Here is an 18,066-nt window from a genome sequence, read left to right on the forward strand (position 1 = left end):
TATTTTGTTTATTCATCTGTCCTGATCCCGAATCCTATGTCCATTTCGATCGCTGTATACATGTAGCTAATCTTCGCTACTTAGGCACTTGCGTACCTTGAGTATACATCTTAAAAAAAGAAAGAAAGAAAGAAAGAAACGGGGAAGGAAGTGCTAATGCCCAAGAGGAAGAGGGTTCCATGAAAAGAACAGAGAGAGAGAGAAAGGGAAATACTTCAAAGGCTAAATAAAACTGCAAAGAAAAGAAAAAGATAATGATATGGTATAGTATGACAAAATGTCAAATACAAATGATCCGCCCTTCAGTGATTCCACTGTTTTGTGTACGCCCGTAATACCCCATGTAAGAATAAATTCATCATCATCATCACATGTTCAGGGAAAGTCGTCGATAACCGATCAAATTTCTCCCCAGATGCATGTATGCTTACCGACCATCATATATATATATATATATATATATGATCTTATGTAGGTGCATCGGTGGCTCACACCCGATGCCACGAATTACTACATATATCCCCATTCTTAAACAACGTATCCGGAATCCTCAGTCCGTACCCAAAACTTTGCGGTATCCCTCCAAAGTCCATATCACTCTCAGGCGCTGCCTGTAATGTCGCCGCCATAGCCGCTGCCGCCATAGCTTCACTATCTATTGTATCGCTGGTAGCGTGACTAGTATATTCTATCCCTTCCATTGGGATCCCGACTTGTTGGAACATGCGGCCGAGGTGTTCTACGGCTATCGCTGCGAGTTCGTGGATCCCTAGGTAAGCTTCGTCTTGGAATCTGGTGTAGGATTTTCGAAGTTCTTCTTTGTCGGATTCTAGTTCTGGGTATTCTCTGTGGTCGAGGATGTTGAGACCCAATATCATCTATATATATCGTTTACATTGTTAGCTTGGTAAAGTATTTAAATTTGAGCTCTTTGGGAAAAGAGAGCCTTACCGAAGCATTAAACCAGCACTGATTCGAGAACCAGCATAGTAGCCCTTGCCTTGCATGTTTATGCATAAACTCCTGACACTTCAAAATCAACCTACAACTACTCAATATCCTCTGCAACCCAACCCCTTGTTCCCCATTCTGCTCCCTAGCTTCAATATCCTTCCTCCTCTTATTCAATAATATAACCATATTATGCACCTTCGAAGCATGTAATACAGCCAACATATTCCTCGGCCATGGTGGACCGCTAAAGTCGTCACGAGTCCAGGTTTCAGGATCAAACTGCAAAACAGGCGGGAGACGGGCAAGCAGCCCTAGGGCACCATTGGTAATCTCGTCGATTTTGTAAGTGCTTAGTTCATCCGCCGAAAGCATTTGCCGCATTAAAACAGTGTACGGCATGACGAATTCTTTAAATGTAGTCGGCATTGGGGTTACAAGTTCTGGCGGTAGGACATCACCGATGCCGGAGACGCCGAGAGGACGGCCAAAGATCATGGAGAGGTGGACGTCTTGGTATAAAACCCACCACCAAAGGATTCGACGAACGTGGGCGTCTGCTGGGGCTGGAGAAGGGCGGAGGAAGGTGGGGTCGCGGTGGTAGCCCATTGATTGAGCTACTCTGATTGCCATGCCATGGACTACCCAGGCGTCACAGCATCTACCGCTGTTTGTGAGATATGGAAGCATCATTAGGAGGGTTTGGAGTGTTAAGGCATCAGGTCTGGCGGAGAAACCCATGATACGTAGTGTTTGGAATGCTGCGGCGACTGTATGCATACGTCTTAGTTAGTATTCGGACGCGTTCATGTAGATAACGTAACGGTGTTAATGGTAACACCTACAGTAGACCTCTGAGAATCGACGGTCCTCCTCCATAGCTCCGCTGACCCACTTATGTCCTCTTCTGTGGTAGACCGAACATTGTATACCCAAAGCAATACTTATTAAAACGAGGGCAAGGAGACTTGGCTGTTGCTCTGCATTCTGCACACCGCCCTCCAAGAAGCGTCTCAATACCTCATCATCTTGTAATTCAGCATAGATATAAGGATAAGCACACTATATTCTACCATTAGAGAAAAGGTTTCCATTTGCTTAGGAGGTAAAATGCCTTACTTGCGCCCTTTGTCGATAGGCTTCGACATAGGCAAGGACCTCGTCAACGGGTGGTAGACAAGTCCAGATGCCCGCAATACCGTCGACAGCCTTCCATAATGTGGGAAAGGGGAAACCTCGAGGATACCGTGCCGAAAGGATATCAATTGCCTCTGGGATGTGATGTATTTGGGCAGCAGATGTCTTCACATGCATATTTGTAAACTATTTCTTGTTAGTGTCTTGTTCAGCCAAATTGGATAGCATGGATCTCCTTACTTCATTAATAACTGTTGTCCTATGGATTTGTTAGGTAAAATTGCCTAGTAAGATAGTTATAGTATCGAGAAGGGTCACGTACAATCCCGGTGCACCAAAGTGCAGGTGTGACTTTTCGTCCACCGACGCCAATTCAGCCCCAGGAGCAGGCCTTCTACCAGTCGAGCTTTCAGACGCAATCGACATTGTCCTTGCGTTCGAAGTCGGCGGAGACGGTAAACTGTCTTTTGAACTCTCCAACGTTGGAAACGCATCTCTTGTTCCTCCCTCCGGCCCGGACGGCAACATCTGACCCTGCAATTCAGTATACTTTGCCTTCCAACTATCCAACTCTTTTCTTAACCTTCTGATCTCATACGCCTGGTTAACGGCATTTAAATCTGTGGTTTCCGAACTAGGGAATCTGCATTGGTCGGGTTCTCCGCGGAGACAGCAGGATTGACATGGTTGAACGCGGTCACATTTGACCTTTCTCGAACGGCATTTTGTGCAGGAAAGCTGGATATTGGAGACGAATTCAATGGGTGCCATGGTTTATTTTAGTATTGGATGTTCATAAAAGCCTTTTGGGAAATATGCACTGGACTTGAAGTGCACTTGGATATATTTTTATATAGCAAGAGGATAAGGGCGAAAGGGCGGTATACATATATGTATATATATACTACTCAAAGCACTGCATGCACTCGAGTATGTGTATATCTTTGGGGATACAAACATATATATATAATTTAGATAGGGCCTGAAAAAAAGGAATGGGTGAAGAGGGAGGGAATCGGGGGGGGTAATAAAGACAAGGAAATATATATAGATTGCACATACAGCAAGACGTTTACTAGGTCTATCCTTCAGAGCTGCAGAAGAACTAGACCCGGGAGGAGGAGAAAAATCCGCAGCTCTCTTCTGCGGGTTACGGTGGTGCCCGTGGTGTTGATTCCCAGAAGTCGGCTGCGACTTCGAGACCAACCGTTGAATATCCATGGCGTTCGGCATGGCCTGCCCATTAACGGTCAAGGTTTAAATTTACCTATATCCCTTTTTACTTTTTTCCCTGTAATATTTTTGATAATGTTCCTCAGACGTTTCGTTAAAAGGGAAAATGCAGGGATACGAGTTAAACTGTTAACGTCATTGGTGGGGTGGGAAGCTGTAGGTGATGGTGGTTGTTGCTCTTTTCGGATGTAAGAGGAGGGGGGTGGGGATGTAAGTGGTTGTGGATCTATCGACCGAGGATGTCCGAAACGTGTGCGCGATACTGCGAACTTTTACGATCTCAAAAAAAAGGGTTTCGGAAGGCGGGCATCAAGGTTAATAGCGCTGGTATGCATAAGAGCTTCGAATCGTATCAACCACAACCAGAAAAAGAGGCAGAACCACTTCCCTGGGTAGCACACCCGTGCCTGGACTGGCCTGGCTAGGACGAGAGGAGAAATCCGACCGAACAAATGCGAGAACCGGAGGAGTTTGATCTTGATCTTGGTTGCATTGATGATGATGAATTCGATTCTAACCTTCCCACCTTTTTTTTTACTTTGAATATGGGGATCGAGAAAGGGAAAACGGATAGTTGGGAAAAACTGGGGAGCAAATGCAACTTAAACACCCGAATGGAAGCCAACAGCCTAGGTTTCCCTTAACCTTTTTTCGAGTGGAAACAGCTCGGGTATAATGCTTTTGGGGGAGGACATGACACTTCAGATCGATCGAGCGGCTATGGCTATTCACGATTGCGGCCAAGGGTCCCGACGCTGGATCTTGGTAAGTAGCTGGCAAGTTCTGATAAAGACCCAGGGTCCAGAATCCGAATTCCAAGATCAAAAACCAGAATCTCATCTCTCAGGCACCGGGGCTGGTGAAGCACTTAGGCCAGGTTTGTCAGATAGGAATCCCCATTTCGGGGTCATGCATATTCCTCTTCGGTGCATTCAACGTGCATATGATGTGCTTGTCTCGAGCTCTCTCCTTGCTTCATACGTATATGGATCCTCATTGGCTTATATATTTATGGCATGTGGTTCAGTAAGTACTGACATAGTAAGTGCTCCGTATCAATTGAAGCTTCGTCACCCCGAAACCCCGAAAAAGGGAAGCTTTTTTGGACGCGGGAGGAGAGGAATGCCTTTGACTTGTCGGCTTAGATTGCCGACCAATCAGATAATTTCGAGGCCCTGCCGCACAGACTGCAGTCTCTCTCGAGCTCGAGGTGAGCAGATGCTGTGCTTTCTGTGAACCCAGCATGCAGGGCTATATTACATACAACACCAAAAATGCAACAGCTATCCGTCGGGCATACTCGGTCTTCCAGGGTTAATATCGATACCTCAACTATGTACTTACATAAAGCGAGCATCCCCGAAACCTCATCGTGCATATTCGTGATCTGTCGCGTTCGATTCGGTATTATTCGTTTTCGTTTTCTTTTCTTCTTTTTCTTTTCTTCTTTCCTCCTGTTCTTTTATTTTAAGAGAAAAGAATAAAAACAAACCTCTGAAATTAAAACTTCTAAAACCCACCAACAGGTCCACTCCGAAGCTGTTTCCAAGCCTTCTCTTCCTCCGTATCTCTAGGTCTATTCGATTCTTTCGATCTCCTCTTGGAATTACCCCTCTTTTCCTTTTTGCTAGAGCTAGATCCAGAGCTTGCACTCGAAGGAGATTCAATTCCTAGTCCTCCAAATCCCGTAGCTAACTTCGTAGCCGGCGTATGTGACATCCCAACCCTCTTTGACGTCTTCCCACTAACCCTTCCTTTCCCCTTCCTCTTTCTTCCACTCTTCACCACACCTTCACCACCCCTCTCCTTTGCCATAATTTCACCCTCACTACTCCCCTCATCACTCCCTCTACTACTACTACTACTACTGTTCCTCTCAGCGCAGGAGTTACACTCTATTGGCAATGAAGCGACTTCATAAGTCAATTCGTCAATGCGGCAGGGGATTCCTCCACGTTCGAGGCAAATCGGTCTGACGATTTCTTCAGGTGGGTGGGAACAGATACATCCTGTTTGGGAAGGGTCATCAGGTGAGGGTTTGTAGATCCGACGAAGAATGTGGTTGCAGATTTGATGATGGACTATGTGGGCTGGATGAGAGGGGTGGAGGGGTTCTATTGGCCGGGTCATTTTTTTTGAAAAAAAAAAAAAAAGAATTCTTTAGGAAGGATGTGGAGTCAAAGAGAGGAGATGTCTATCACGATACCCTCGGGTGACCACATTTATTCAATTTAAGATTTTCTTTTGATGGTTTGGATCGATAGCAAGGTGGAGAGGCCGAGTATTCGAGGTTGAGAACTAGTGACACTATATTCTTTTTCATTGAGGCTTTTGTTCTGTATCGTCAACTTGTTTCAGTTATTACCCCTTCTTTCCTCAACATCCCTCATTATTGATATACAACCAACATAATATACGATAAGAATACTACCTACTGCCTTCGTTTCGAAGATCTTCACAGGGTTTGATGTTTTATGATATCATAGCACTCGGGCACAGACCAAGCTATTCGCATGCTTGAAATATGCAACAGACTGTATACAAGACCATATCAAAGCATACTCCTCGAGTTCAGGATCAGCTCTTTAGTCTGAGATACTCGACGAAATTAAGTTTTTTAAAGTAAAGCAAACCCGGAAGGTTTGTATATAAACAAATTTGATTTCCATGCATATAAAATTTCCTTGGGGTGCTAGGTTTGTCGCAAATGCGACTTGCCGAAGTATTTCGCATTTACGATATTCTTAGCTGCAGCTGGACTACCATGTCGGCTTTAGCTTGAGCTAAAACACTATCGTGGTATTAGCATCCGCTAAGATAATACAGAGTTATTAGCATCCGCTAAGAGAATACAGAAATATTAGCATCCGCTAAGAGAATGCAACGGTCTTAGCATCAGCTAATAAAACCTCGACTTTCGTCATGCGAAAATTATACCGTGTAGTATTTCGCGAATAACCTTCCACCCTTTCATCGCAGACCTTGGAAAATACATAAGTCTATTCCATATCTCGAGCTCCAGTACTTCGATGCGGCTATTAAATTTGCAAAAAAATATATTTGAACTAATATAGTTAATATATCTTATATCGGACTACTAGAGAAAAAAGACAACCACTTCTAGAAACATCATGATCTTTCCGAATATCATAAACAAGCGGTTTAATGTCCTTTGTACTAAAGCCACACAAAGGCTGGGCGGAGGTTCATTGCACTCTCCCCCGCCCAATATGGATTGCAAACCCTCGTTCACCAGTCACGGGAATTGGCGTCGACACCGACCGACCGTCGCCCCTCCGCACTGTTCCTAGTTGCCCTCGTAGAGTTGATTGCTCAATTTATTTTCCCTCACCGAATCCTTTGGGTAGCTCTTATTCCTCTTCCTTTCACGGCTCTTCCTCTTCTTCCTCATTTTCATTCCTTTCATCTCCATTATCTCCATCTTCATCAACCCTATCCCGCCCGCATAGGGAAGCTCATGAGCTTTCTCCATAACCTCTCCTCCTAATCCTCTTCTCTACTCCTCCTTACAAGGCTTTCTTGTACCCCATTTTCCATTCGAATCTCTCATCTCTCACCTCGTGAAGCTTCAAACATTGCTTTGATCGAAAGATAAAACTACTAAGTAACAACCATGGATAAACCACACGCCATCGAACTTCAAATTGCCCATGGGGCTACCCCCATCCCATTCATGGTTCCTATGAAAAAGGCAATAGTCCGTCAAGTATGTATCATACCACCCCTACACCTCAATGCATACACGCATAGATCAACACAGATCTCTAATATCTCATTCTGCATCTTTTTTCGTTCGTTTTTTTATGATAGGCTCTCGAAGAGGTCATTCGACGTCGTACAAACTGCGGCAGTGCTCCCGTAATCACCATGTACACGCGTACCATGGTCATCATCCATTGGGAAGATTGGGAAGAGCTTGTCGAACCTGGAAAGCGATACCTTGCTGATCTCGATGGTTCATGGATCTTGCATTCGCGTGCCCGTGGGCATGGAACCTCTATTGAATCCATTAACATGTTTCTTGGAGCCATCGAGAGGGGTAAGTCTCCTGCTTCTCTACCTATGCTTGTTTCTCAGATCAAAGCTGCGGATGCAAAGCCTGCTACTCCTGCCAGTACTCTTCAAAAAGCAGTTACTGCGACAGAGAAAGAGGCATCTATTGCTCCCCTCCGTCCATCTGAACAGCAGAGGGGTATTCCCAGGCCTGCGAACCCCAGACCTTCAAATATAAGGTTGGGCTACCAGGCACACATACCCCGCCAACCTAGCAACTTGAATCCCAACCCGTCGACCTTCCCAGTTCCCATTGGACCAGCCGGCATGGGACACGGTTTCGTTAATCCCGCCGTAGAAAGGGAGGTCTTGGAGGAGTTACAACAACAGATCGGTACGCTCGCTGTTGAGAAACCAGCCACCGCCCGCCAGTCTACTGCGGTACAACCAACTAAGGATGAAGACAAGCTCTCTATCGATTCTGAATCCGATGATTCTGAAGATGAGCCAAGCGGAGGCGTTAGGCTTAATGTTCTCTCCGCCCCCCCTTCTGCTGAAAAGGCTGCCCAGGATGTTCAAGAACTATCGGATGGTATGTTTACCCATGAACTTGTCTGCGTTTTCGTTAGTATCATGTTATGCATTGCTGAACTTTGGATTTACAGTTTCTCCGGAGACCGCCAAAACGGGACTTTCAGGCGCATCGAAGTCACATTCTGTTTCTCCTGTCGAGGAAGTAAAGAAGACACATACTATCCAAACTGAAGCCAAAAAAGCGGCTAGAAAAGTAACTTCACCTCAAGCTCTCAGTACTGCCTCCAGCGCAGCTTCTCACACTACACGTGCTCCGAAGAAGCCTGTTTCCAAAGAGCCAACTCCTATTAAAGCCTCACCTACCGGAACTGCCTCTACTTCAAAGGCTTTTCCCAAACCGGCTCCCTTTCAGTCGGCCCCCGCTAAGTCAGCTAAATCAGTTGATTCGGCTGCTACCAAACGTGTCAGATATCAAAATCTCAAATCTGACAATGACGAGGAGTACTCTCATCTTGAGGATAGCGCTCCAGGTAGTGGCGTCGGAAGCCCACCCGAAATTGTCCAAAAAGTTGTCCCCCGTTACGGGAATGCGATTGGGTCGTCAGGAGACGACGAAGATGAAGATGAGGCGTATGAGACCATTGAAGTCCCTGGTCCTTCTAGCCCTGTTTCTTCCAGTATCGGTGCTATTAAGCCAGCAAAGCCAAATCAGCAGAAGTCGAATCAGCAGAAGTCAAATCAGCAAAAGTCGAATCAACAAAAATCAAACCAACAAAAGCAGCAAAATCAACATGTCCAGCGAGATGACAAGAGACAGAAGCTCTTGAAAGACGAGAATAGGGTTACCTTCTACCTCATTAAGCCACAAAACAAAGACAAACCAATCGTCCAGGATGGTAAAGGCCGTATCTTCATCAGTACTTCCAAAGAATGCTGTGCACTACGTCTCATCCAGCTGCTGAGGAAGAATACATCCTATACTAGGCTTCTAATCCTCACCCCAGCTCCAGACATGTCCCGCTACATCACCACTGATGTCATCAATCCAGGCTCACGATTCGCTCAAACTCCTTTCAGTGTTGTTGGTTTCGAGGATGATGTTACCATGACTTGGGAGCATATCGAAAATGCTTTTGAGGATGAGATTATCAATAAGGAATGTCCCTGGGACCAGCCGGACGTTGTTAACGATGAGGAGTTGGAGACATATGACTACGAGGATGATGAAGAAGAGGACGTTGACAACGCAAAGAAGCGTTGATTATTTTCAACTTCTCATCGAACACCATAGCCTATCCATATCTTCCTTAGTGATGGGCGGCTGTTGCTGGATCGTTGGATTCTTTCCTATTCCTTTCCTATTCCTTTCCTTCTCTGTTGATCTGTTCAAGCCGGCGTTAACGGGATTTTGTTTCTTTCTAATCATACCTTTATTTCGTTTATGATTAGCTCGAGGTCCTTGAACCTGATGTGAATACTGTCTGCTTTTATGTCAAGCTGCAGTTACTAACGGGTTAATGGCCTGGTTCTTTTACGTTGTTCTTCCCCTATTAAACCATCAGCGGGTGCATTAATACATTATGGTTTCATTTCCTTCTATCCGCTTCAATTCTTATCCTCATAGCATAAGGCCTTAAAGCACCCTTCCCTCTTCGCTATGTCCTTAGCTATTCCTCTTCTCTCCTTCTTATAATCATTGAAACCTTGATCATGTAGCTACTTTTCTCATCTAGATAGCACTAGATCACCCGCTAATACAATATGAACTATTAAAACTTTCACCACCCTTCCATCGTATGCGCACCCGAGAAACCGTGTTTTCCCGTTTTGCTCAATCAACTAGTCTTGATTTTCGAATTTCATCAGGTCCATGGATCCGCCTTACAGTTCAGGTCCTCTGCAATTTGGTTGATATATCGATATGACCACCAGTGTTATCCTCCACATATCTATATACATACCTTTTGCCATATTTTCCCACGTGTGCTTCTACGGTTTTAATCAAAAACTAATTCACCAGAAACAGTATTCTGATATCTAGACGCTGCACTCGTTTTCTCATATCTGCGTCAGCAGAAAGGCCGAGATCTTCCAACTTTAGTTGAACATCAACGTCCTACGGCCCGAACCTCGCGAAATTACTACACCAGCCAGCTCATTCCTTCGTCTCAAACTACAGATGACACAAAAAGAAGCTTCTACACTAGACTACAGCATTTCAAACATTTCTATTTGATCCGGCTGGTCGGTTTACGTTTGATTGTTGGTATCTGCAATGTATTACCAACACGGGTGCAACCATGCGAGTCGAGTCTACGGGCCACCAACTGGCACTGCAAACTTCTAGAAGATACCAATATGCATCGAACTATCCGTTGTCAAAGCCGGCACACAACATAGAGGGCTGTCATCTTTGCGGTCTTTTGGTCAATTCATGATATTGGCACAGGAAACGTCACTCTGATTGGATTGATTCTCAGGAGATGTCGATATGGTTGTTACCTTCTACCTGGCAGCTAGCTAGTGCTCCACAGTATTCAAACAACACCAACAGATTTCAGGCAACATTCGGCTTCAAGGGTCAGGCTTCAAACCTATCTCCCAGAGTTTCTTTCAATATCCACTCCGCACAAGAGTACAAAAAAAGACAAAAACCAAGAATTTAATTAGTTCTTCAAGGTATCCGCTTCATCCTTGCATCAGTGCTCAATCGGCGTCTTTATTTGCTAACCTTTTCTGTGGCAGAAAAAGGTCGTATATATAAGTACCCTCTATTAATTGGTGGAGGACCACCCCACATTCTTCTCTTCCTCCTCTTCCTTTCCCTCACCTCCCTGGTGCTCCCGGCATTAACTTCCTCCCCAACGCCATCACCTACTCACAGATATCGCTACATCTCGCATCGACGTTCAACTCCCTCATCTCAAGCATCAATTGCTCTTCACATTCGAAATCGTCGGAATGCCTCCTCCACAGCTGCCAAAGGTCGGCAAGAACCTGTACAATCAGGGTCTTGGTAAAGGTGCCAATAGTGGTGGAAGGTATGTGCTGATCTGCTTTTCTCGTCGTCGTCTTCTCGTTTTCGAAGTAGCTAGCTACCCCTGTCACTTTGCCACAGGCTAGCTAGCTGTTCGGGATCTCTAAATTCCCAAATAACAACACGGTTTTCGAGGTTGTTGGAATTCTTGAGCTGTTGCTAACTTGATACTTTTATTTCTGGCATAGAGTTTCACAACCAGACAGGTGGGTTGCAATCGTCGGGACTAGTTAAGAGAGATGGATCATTTTTTGCTAAGAGGTTCGATGCAGTATTGTTTGCTATGTCTGTCGTCGAGACAAACCGCACACCCAGTACTCTGGACGTCAATTAGCGAAGCATAAGGGTACCATTTATCAGCGTATGTTCTCCTTCTGTTCCAGTCGCGTTTTACCAATCCTATTAGAACTAGGTACCTAACCTTGGTGGATTGATTCTTGTATAGCATTTGCTTCTGGCGGTGGCGGTAAAGGCAAACCGTCGCATCGAACTACCTGCAAAACATGCACCGCCGACCAGACTACTGAGCTCACCTGCATTGTCTGTGGCGAAACCAATGGACTTGATCACTTTGCAAGAACCCAAAGGAAGAATCCGGATACCGCTGTGAGTCCACTACTCTTGGAATCATGGTGAAGCTGGGGCATTTATCATTGAGATGGTGATGGATAAGAAGAACTTGATGCTGATTGCGATTGGTTTCGGTATAGCGCTGTAAAGGTTGTATCAATAAGCAGGCGAACATTGCCCCGGATCTCGAAATGCCAGACAGTGATGACTATGCCTCATCTGATGATGAAGAAGATGTATGCCCACCCTAGTATCAACTCTACTACTTATCGAACAGATGCTAACCAACTTGTAGGAAGTAGACTTCGACACTGGCAACAAGGAGGACCGGAACACCAACACTGTTCTCCGCGCCGGCACCAGCTATGCCGGTTCTAGCATCCACACTAATACTCTTACTTCTGCCAACCTAAACCGCCTCGAACATGCTACTGGGTCTGCGATAACACCGCGTCCTGGGGTTCCCCAGGCGGCAGACGGGTGGGTTACGAAGACTCGCCAGCCTCCACAGCAACTTCAGTCCGAAACCATGACTACAATGACTTATGACTCTGCTCCTCGAAACGCCAACGGTCCACAAGCCCCATCTAGCATCAGCAATACCGAGACTTTTGATTCCCGTGCCCCGCTTCGCTCCATCCCACCTAAGTCTACGGGAGCAGAGCTGCGCAAGAACGGATGGGCCAGGGTTACCAAAGTTCCGAAGAAAGGTCAGGGTCAGAATGGTTTCGGGTCTGACGACGGTCATGATGATGCCGAGGGGTCTGTTACTTCTAGTGCGAGTACATGGACGGATCGGAAGAAAACCGTTAGGACAGACTTTGACGATGACCCTTGGTCTAGGCACTATAAATGATCTTTTATTTTCACATTTTCTTTCTGCCTCTTTTTTTCTTATTTTTATCCCCACCTACGCTCCCAGAGTTAAGGGATGGCGTTTATCGGTGTTTTGTTCTTCTGTTTCTTCTGGTTTTAGGTGTTAGCTGGTAGGGGTTTCGTGGCTTTCCTCCTGCATGCTTCTTTCTTACTATCATCTGCTCCTGCTTTTTGTTTCACACTATCGACACCATCTTCAACGATCTGGGATCGAAGGAAGGAAGGGCGAAGTTCTTATCTTCGCTCCTTGTTACGGGGTTCATCGACCCCGATCGATAACCCCACTCCATCCCTTACATACGCCTTGCAGGTCTGCAGTCTTTGGGGAACCGAGTATATTCTCCTTGCTCAGTTTCTCGTATATCCCCTGCGTCCTGTAGCTTAGACCCTCTCCCTCTTCCCCCTCCTTCCTTCTGTTAGTTTATCGGCAACATTGCTTCGCCAACTATAGACGGGTGAAGGGCGGGGAAGGAGGGTTTAGTTCTTAGGTTCTGGTTTCTTTTTAGTAAATCCGCTTTTCGGGGAGGATTAGATAGACGAACGATGGTGTTAATGCGAAGTTTTGATTCTATGTTAATTCTTTTCTTCGATCATTTATATACTTATTTATAATCATCTAGGGATTTTGTAAATGTGTTATTAAAGGCTACAGTTACGGCTTGATATAATGCTGAAAACGTGATGGAAGATCACTCGTGTATATTGCGAATATTGATTCGGAACATGCGCATGGTCTATACACGTGCACATGTTCACTGGTGAATACAGAGGTTGGAAAGAACAAAAATCGTTAACGAGCGTCAATCAAACAAAAAAAAACCCTGTCTCATCTTGTTTTGTTTTTTGGCGACGGGGATCGAGCGGTATTGCATTAGATTGGTGGGTGTACACTTAGATCTACAGACCCATAGAGGGTATATGTTATGTGATATTTAAGTTTTTAGATTGATTGATTGTTAGTCCACGCTACGAATAACCATGGGAGAGGGTGGTGATCTCCACCGTCCGTCCGTCCTTCCTTCCTTCCGTCTCGAGGGTGGTAGTGTTTTTTTGGAAGGGAAGGGAAGGGGAAAAAGTCTATTGAGAGTTTGATCGATGGTTACACATGATGAATAGACGTCAGGTCCAACACATGTGGATTCGAAACTCTAAAAATCGTGTGTGTATGTGTGTGGTGGATATGTGATGGGGTTGAAGTGAGGGTGATCTAGACCCCTCTCCCCTTCTTCTATATAACAACCACTTGCATATCATATGCATGTTATCTCTCATCCAACCAAAATCCAAATTTCCTGGGACGTCCGTCCGGACACAGAACTTTATGATATCAAAATATTTTTTGTTTTATAAAAGAGTAAAGTAAGTAGGTTAGGTTGTTAATTGGTTATATATATATTTATAGTTCAGATTTAGATTCAGATTCAGAAATTAATATTATTTTCCCCATCTCTCTCCATCTCTCCCCTCCGCTGCTAAAAAAAGAGAAAAACTAACTTCAAAAAACAAAAGGGGGGGGGAGTTTTTCGCTCTGGTCTATCTAAACGATGTGTGTACTTATATCCTATCTAAACAAAAAAATAAATAACGGCCTTTCTTTCGTTTATAAAATGAAGATGATGAGTCAATAAAAACGAGAGTGAGTGAGTGAGACGAAGAGCTGAAGTTGAGAGACAAAGGAAATAAAATATCAAAAAGAAAAAAAAAAATAAGAAACGCCTTAAGGCAAGAAGAGGTGAAAAAAAAAAAAAGGAATTCGCTTTTTTGAGAGGACTAAACAGAAGAAAAAAGAAACATCCTATCAAAGGGGAGCACGGAAAAACGCACTTGAGAGAGGAATGTAGATAATCGATGTAAGGGGGGTGTGGGATGTTTACATACAAAAGAAAAAGGAAAATCAATAAAAAGGGATCGACCAAGGAATTGACAAAGGAAAAAAAGAGTTTAAAAAGGAAGTGCAAAATATGCAAATAGCTATCGGAGTAACGAAGGTCAAGAAAAAGTGAAAAAAATGGAAAGCGATTATAAACACCGGTGGTAATGCAGAAAAGAGAACGATAACGAAAAGAAAAAAAAGGAAAAGACAACTGCAAAAAAAAAGAGAGGCAACGAAAGAGTGGTTTGAACGCCAAAGAAAGTAAAAATCCCGCTTTCTGATCCAATGATGTACTAGGTAGTGGTTTTTTGGGGAATGGTAATACAAAGGGTTATAATGTGCTAGACGGGGGGTTGCGCGTGCTTGAATGATTAAAAGAGTGTAGACAAAAAATAGTGAGGTTGTTTTATACAAAAAAAATATTAGGACTTCTTCTGGTTATGCATCTTGATAATGAAAAAAGGACCACCACAGTGTCAACCCTGAATTCCGTAAACGATTCGAAGGATCCCCGCGCAAGAAAGAGCTTTTGTTTTGGTACCGCCTGGGGAAGAGTGAGTGAAAGGACGTTGGTTTTTCTTTTGGTGTGAAAATGAAGGGTGCGAAGGGAAGTTCAAAGACATGTGGTTAGGAGTGTGAAGAAGCGGTTCTAAAAACAAAGATCGTTCGTAGCCGTATTCCACCTTCGAAGTTTCGTGTCTGTTGGGTGATGTTTTTCTAGGACGTTTATTACAAACAGATATATGATGGTAAAAAGACGAGGGAAAAGAGCACACGCAAACCCCTAGTGCAAAAAAAATGAGGAAAAGGAGAATTTCGCTAACAAGAAAATATGAAGACCCCCACCGCTGGAAAATATGGAAAAAACTCGAGGTAAAATCACAAATGTCTAAGGTGTTGGAAATATCAAGGTACATGAACAAAGGAAATGTGAAAATGTGCAAAAATATGTGCAAGGACGTCCTTCGGCTTCATGAGTCGTGGGATGCAGAGGAAAGTGTACATACGGAACGCAAAACCTTTACCGTTTCGATCCAGCATAGGCAGTTGCGGCGGCCGAGGCAGCCCAGTTTCCATTATCGAGAAGTGGGGAATTCCACTTGGGGATCGGGCTGTCATCTTCAGAGTTACGTTGACCAGATCGCTTTCGTCCCTTGGATGGTGCGTCTGTTCGGAGACCCATGCTTACAACCTGAAGCTGTGGCTTCTGCTGCTTGTGAGAAGGAGGAGTTGGGTAGCCGTGGGAAGGAACGGTGCGCTCAGGTGTTCCCTGCTGCGACAGAACCGGCGATCCTCGCTCTAGCTTTCTCATGGCCTTGGCCGCATGAACAAGAACCTCATCTAAGAGTTCTTCTTCTTCGTCTGGGGTTTCGTAACGGGCTGCAGAGTTTCTGGCCATTTGTCGGCGGGCCTTGCTATTCGACGAGGTTAACTGAGATTGTGGCTCGACTCTGGGTGGGTACGACGGATTCCTCTTAATCTGCGAGTTCATGCTAGGAGGTGGCGAGATTAGTTGAGTCCGCGAGTGTCGATTGTTACTGCCGAGACCGGCGATATTAGGAATCTCGGAAACCTGGATAGGTGCGTACTCTCGGCTGGATTCCTTAAAGTCGCCGGAGGAAGTGCCTGTCGGACTCGAGACTTGATCGATAATCATTGACGACCTGTTTGACGACCACGGACCGCACCCAACTTGTGCCTCGATATCGTCAGCAGGGCTGACCGGGATTGATGTTCTTCCAGATAGCCTTCGTACCCTCTTGCGGAAATGAGAAAATATGCCCTCCTTTGTTCCCGGTGGCGACATAACACCCCGTCCACCATTCAGCGAGGATAGTGCCGCAGCATGGGCAGGATTCGTGTACTGTTGTTGGCTATTTGTCGATAGCTGTCTTCCAAGCTTCTTTCCGGACTTCTCGTCAAAAGTAAGATGCTTGGTTTCAGTATGGTCGTGGTTGTTAGCTTGAGCATGAACAGTATCCGATAGAGGAGTGATGGGCCTAATTGTTGGAAGAATTGGAATTGGGGCTCCAGTTCCACGAAGACCGTGCCATGTCGATCTCTTTTCAACAGGCTGGCGAGTCGATGTTGGTGCTGTGATTTCAGTTTGTGTTATCTTTGGGCTAGCCTTAGTCTCAGAATGTAGGGTAGAAGCTGAGATTTGCACCACCGATGCAGTGTTAGTGCCAGCAAACGACTTCCGGAACCAAGAATGCTTAGTATTGAGGTTTGATTGAGGGGTTGGCTGTGCGACCTGCTCCATTGATGGGCGGGCGAGTTCAGACTGTCGGCTTCTAAGAGCACGGGTCTGTGGCTGAGGAATTGGCTTTGGCTTTAAGGGGTCGATGGCGTCAACGAAGTACTCATGAGCGAGTGCCTGCGTCGATGTTGGTCGACCTCTTGGATCCCACAGCAGACACGATGTAACAAACTGAGAAAGCGAAGCTGGCCATTGCGATAAAGGTAGGTAATGTTGTTCAATCGATTGTGGTGTCATCCTTGGAAACGAAAAACCAAGCTTCTGTGCCAACCGGATACCATCTTTCCACTCGCCACCACCAATCTTCCTTCCACTTCGGGATTGCCAGTTTCCTGGGCTTCCCATGACCTCACATACTCTCCAGACCTGATCGACTTCGTTGCTACCTGGGAAGAGAGGCTTGAGTGTAGCAATCTCGACAGCCATAGCACCAACTGCCCAAATATCGACAGGTGCACTGTATTCACCCGCCCTGAGAAGGACCTCTGGTGCTCTGTACCATCTTGTCGAAACGTAGGTCGTATATGGAACCTTGGAGTGCATCTCTCTTGCCAAACCAAAGTCAGCGATCTTGACGGTGTAGGCACCAGGGGTAGCAGGCGGAGTCATGCTCGAATATCGCCTGAAAGGAGCGTTCGAATCATAAGAAGGACCAGCTGAAGTGGAAACCAGAATGTTTTCTGGCTTGATATCACGGTGGAAGAACCCCTGCGCGTGAATGTGTTCTAGGCCTGACATGATTTGGTATCTTTATTCCTTGTTAGTATCGAATTCTACCACCACAAAACCGGAAAGCAAAAAAGACCTACAGTATGCTCTTGACACTCTCTTGATCCAAGCACTTATGGTCTCTGGACTTCATAAGCTGATATAGGTTACCATCCATGTATTCCATGGCAATGTGTAATTTTCTTGTTGTTGGGTCCAAGAAGATGTCTAAGGCAGGGACGAGGTGAGGATGTGGAGGAAGTTTTTGCAAAAATATAACTTCTCGCAATTCCAGGCACGGTGCGAACGATTCGAATGACTTCTTCATCGTCTTGATTGCAACCTGTTCTAACTGTTAGAATATCACGCTAGAGCAATGAATAAAATGGATGGATACGTACCACGCTGCCTCGACGAGCAACACTGCTGCCGGCGCTACGCACTTTGGCGAGCACAACACTACCAAAGCTTCCATCACCAATATCCTTGAGGACATCGAACTTGTCCGTCAGGGACAGGGTGTTCCCTGAGGATATAAGAGACATTGTGAATTAAAGTCGTTCTATTGCAATAAGCGTCATTAGTATCGATGAAAGCAAAATGAGAATCAACGAAAGAATACAATCCCCCTGAGCATCACCAACAAACATACAAAGAAAATTGAGCTCTCAGCCGTTCTTCCATGCGGAAGGAAATAGTGTCAGTACGGCGAACCGCAATTGACTAGCACGACCAGGTACCAGCCAAGTGACCCCGATTTAGCCTTTCGATCGACGAAACGGGCAATCGGAAGCGTCCTTGAGAGAACGATGATTGTCAAACCACCAGTTTTCGGTCTACCAACGGATAAAATGGGAGCTATGTTTGTAGGCG

At 45.3% G+C, this 18,066-nt stretch overlaps 5 protein-coding genes across 5 annotated transcripts; 2 read left to right on the forward strand and 3 right to left on the reverse strand.

Moving 5' to 3' along the window:
* Nucleotides 1-488: 488 nt before the first annotated feature.
* AOL_s00188g136 (uncharacterized protein) lies at nucleotides 489-2,859 on the reverse strand (the record flags this gene model as incomplete). Its single annotated transcript, XM_011128384.1, has 6 exons — nucleotides 489-878; nucleotides 952-1,721; nucleotides 1,797-2,013; nucleotides 2,071-2,274; nucleotides 2,329-2,347; nucleotides 2,411-2,859. The coding sequence occupies 6 exons, from the start codon at nucleotides 2,857-2,859 to the stop codon at nucleotides 489-491; spliced, it is 2,049 nt and encodes a 682-aa protein (XP_011126686.1).
* Nucleotides 2,860-4,830: 1,971 nt separating this feature from the next.
* AOL_s00188g137 (uncharacterized protein) lies at nucleotides 4,831-5,451 on the reverse strand (the record flags this gene model as incomplete). The annotated part of the gene is made up of 1 exon (XM_011128385.1): nucleotides 4,831-5,451. One exon carries the CDS (start codon nucleotides 5,449-5,451, stop codon nucleotides 4,831-4,833), a length of 621 nt encoding a protein of 206 aa, XP_011126687.1.
* Nucleotides 5,452-6,955: 1,504 nt separating this feature from the next.
* On the forward strand, nucleotides 6,956-9,130 carry AOL_s00188g138 (uncharacterized protein; the record flags this gene model as incomplete). The annotated part of the gene is made up of 3 exons (XM_011128386.1): nucleotides 6,956-7,048; nucleotides 7,153-7,927; nucleotides 8,001-9,130. The coding sequence occupies 3 exons, from the start codon at nucleotides 6,956-6,958 to the stop codon at nucleotides 9,128-9,130; spliced, it is 1,998 nt and encodes a 665-aa protein (XP_011126688.1).
* Nucleotides 9,131-10,830: 1,700 nt separating this feature from the next.
* Nucleotides 10,831-12,332, forward strand: AOL_s00188g139 (uncharacterized protein; the record flags this gene model as incomplete). The annotated part of the gene is made up of 6 exons (XM_011128387.1): nucleotides 10,831-10,910; nucleotides 11,095-11,112; nucleotides 11,179-11,267; nucleotides 11,352-11,512; nucleotides 11,617-11,712; nucleotides 11,772-12,332. The coding sequence occupies 6 exons, from the start codon at nucleotides 10,831-10,833 to the stop codon at nucleotides 12,330-12,332; spliced, it is 1,005 nt and encodes a 334-aa protein (XP_011126689.1).
* Nucleotides 12,333-15,246: 2,914 nt separating this feature from the next.
* Nucleotides 15,247-17,738, reverse strand: AOL_s00188g140 (uncharacterized protein; the record flags this gene model as incomplete). The annotated part of the gene is made up of 3 exons (XM_011128388.1): nucleotides 15,247-17,233; nucleotides 17,295-17,536; nucleotides 17,595-17,738. 3 exons carry the CDS (start codon nucleotides 17,736-17,738, stop codon nucleotides 15,247-15,249), a joined length of 2,373 nt encoding a protein of 790 aa, XP_011126690.1.
* Between the last annotated feature and the right edge of the window lie 328 nt (nucleotides 17,739-18,066).

This window comes from Orbilia oligospora (assembly GCF_000225545.1).
Source record: "Orbilia oligospora ATCC 24927 unplaced genomic scaffold scaffold00188, whole genome shotgun sequence".
Classification (NCBI taxonomy): Eukaryota; Fungi; Ascomycota; class Orbiliomycetes; order Orbiliales; family Orbiliaceae; genus Orbilia; species Orbilia oligospora.